At 57.9% G+C, this 1002-nt stretch overlaps 1 protein-coding gene across 1 annotated transcript in view; it reads right to left on the minus strand.

Moving 5' to 3' along the window:
- The window catches only part of SUPT5H (SPT5 homolog, DSIF elongation factor subunit), a gene marked incomplete at its 3' end in the record, with an annotated part of 11139 nt that overhangs the window by 6501 nt on the left and 3636 nt on the right, over positions 1-1002 (minus strand). Inside the window, exons 4-8 of the mRNA XM_017839586.1 lie at positions 907-918; positions 706-775; positions 527-595; positions 343-408; positions 58-133 (exon numbers count right to left, since the gene is read on the minus strand). Of these exons, the coding sequence (XP_017695075.1) occupies positions 58-133; positions 343-408; positions 527-595; positions 706-775; positions 907-918 (293 nt within the window). The remainder of the gene's footprint in view (positions 1-57; positions 134-342; positions 409-526; positions 596-705; positions 776-906; positions 919-1002) is intronic.

Raw genomic sequence — 1002 nt, forward strand, 5'->3', positions numbered from 1 at the left:
AAAGGGGGTTTGGGGCACAAACCGGGAGGTTTGGGCACAGAAAGGGGGTTTGGGGGCAGAAAACCGGGGATTTGGGTTTTGGGGTGGGGGCTCAGCACCCACCTTGCACTTGACAGTCCAGAGATTGGGGTCTCTGTGAGGGGGCAATGAAACCTCGTTATGGGACGAGGTCTGACCCTATTTCCTCTTCTTCCCCCTAATTAAATCTTTACTATGACCCAATTCCCCCTTTTTCATCCCCGTTAATCCCCATTAAAGGGGGATCTGACCCAATTCCCTCCTTTCTCCCCCAGTCAAACCCTTTTCAGGCCCCAATTCGCCCCTTTCTGCCCCCAAACTCACTTGACCCCGGGCAGCAGCTGCTGTTGGGTGATGTCGTCCGACAGTTCATCCGAGCCCCCATAAACCCTGGAAAATGGGGGAAAAGCCCCCCAAATCAGGCAAATCGGGGCTGGGGGGGTCAGGGGGCCCCTCCCTGTCACGATAACGGGGGGGGTCCCAGAGGGGTCCCTGGGGGGTCACTCACGTCTCCCCCACCGAGGACTTGGCGTATTTCTTCATGTAATACTCGCCCAACTCCTCCTCCCGCTGGTCCCTGGGGGAAAAAACAGGGAAAATGAGGGAAAAAGAGAGAAAAAAAGAGAAAAATGGGGCTGTGGGGGTCAGGGGGACTTTAGGGGGTGTCCTGGGGGGGTCCAAAGTCACCTCCAGAGGTTCTGGAGCCGCCGGGCCCCAGAACGATCCTCGTCCAGCACCACGTTGTCGATGTTGGAGGCTGAGGAACAGGAGGGGGAGGAAGGTCGGGATTGGGACCCCCCCGTGAGGGGTTGGGGGGCATTGGGGGGTGTTTGGGCCCCCATATTTGTGGGGGGGACACACAGAGGGGGAGGTGAGGGGGGATCTTACCTTCAATCTCCTCTGCCCCGGGGACAAAGTGACGGTGGAAAATGAAGTAAATAAACAGCAAAACCAGGTGAGGGGGGGAAACGGGGGGGAAATTGG

The sequence above is a fragment of the Lepidothrix coronata genome, unplaced genomic scaffold (assembly GCF_001604755.1).
Source record: "Lepidothrix coronata isolate B3197 unplaced genomic scaffold, Lepidothrix_coronata-1.0 Scaffold440, whole genome shotgun sequence".
Classification (NCBI taxonomy): domain Eukaryota; kingdom Metazoa; phylum Chordata; class Aves; order Passeriformes; family Pipridae; genus Lepidothrix; species Lepidothrix coronata.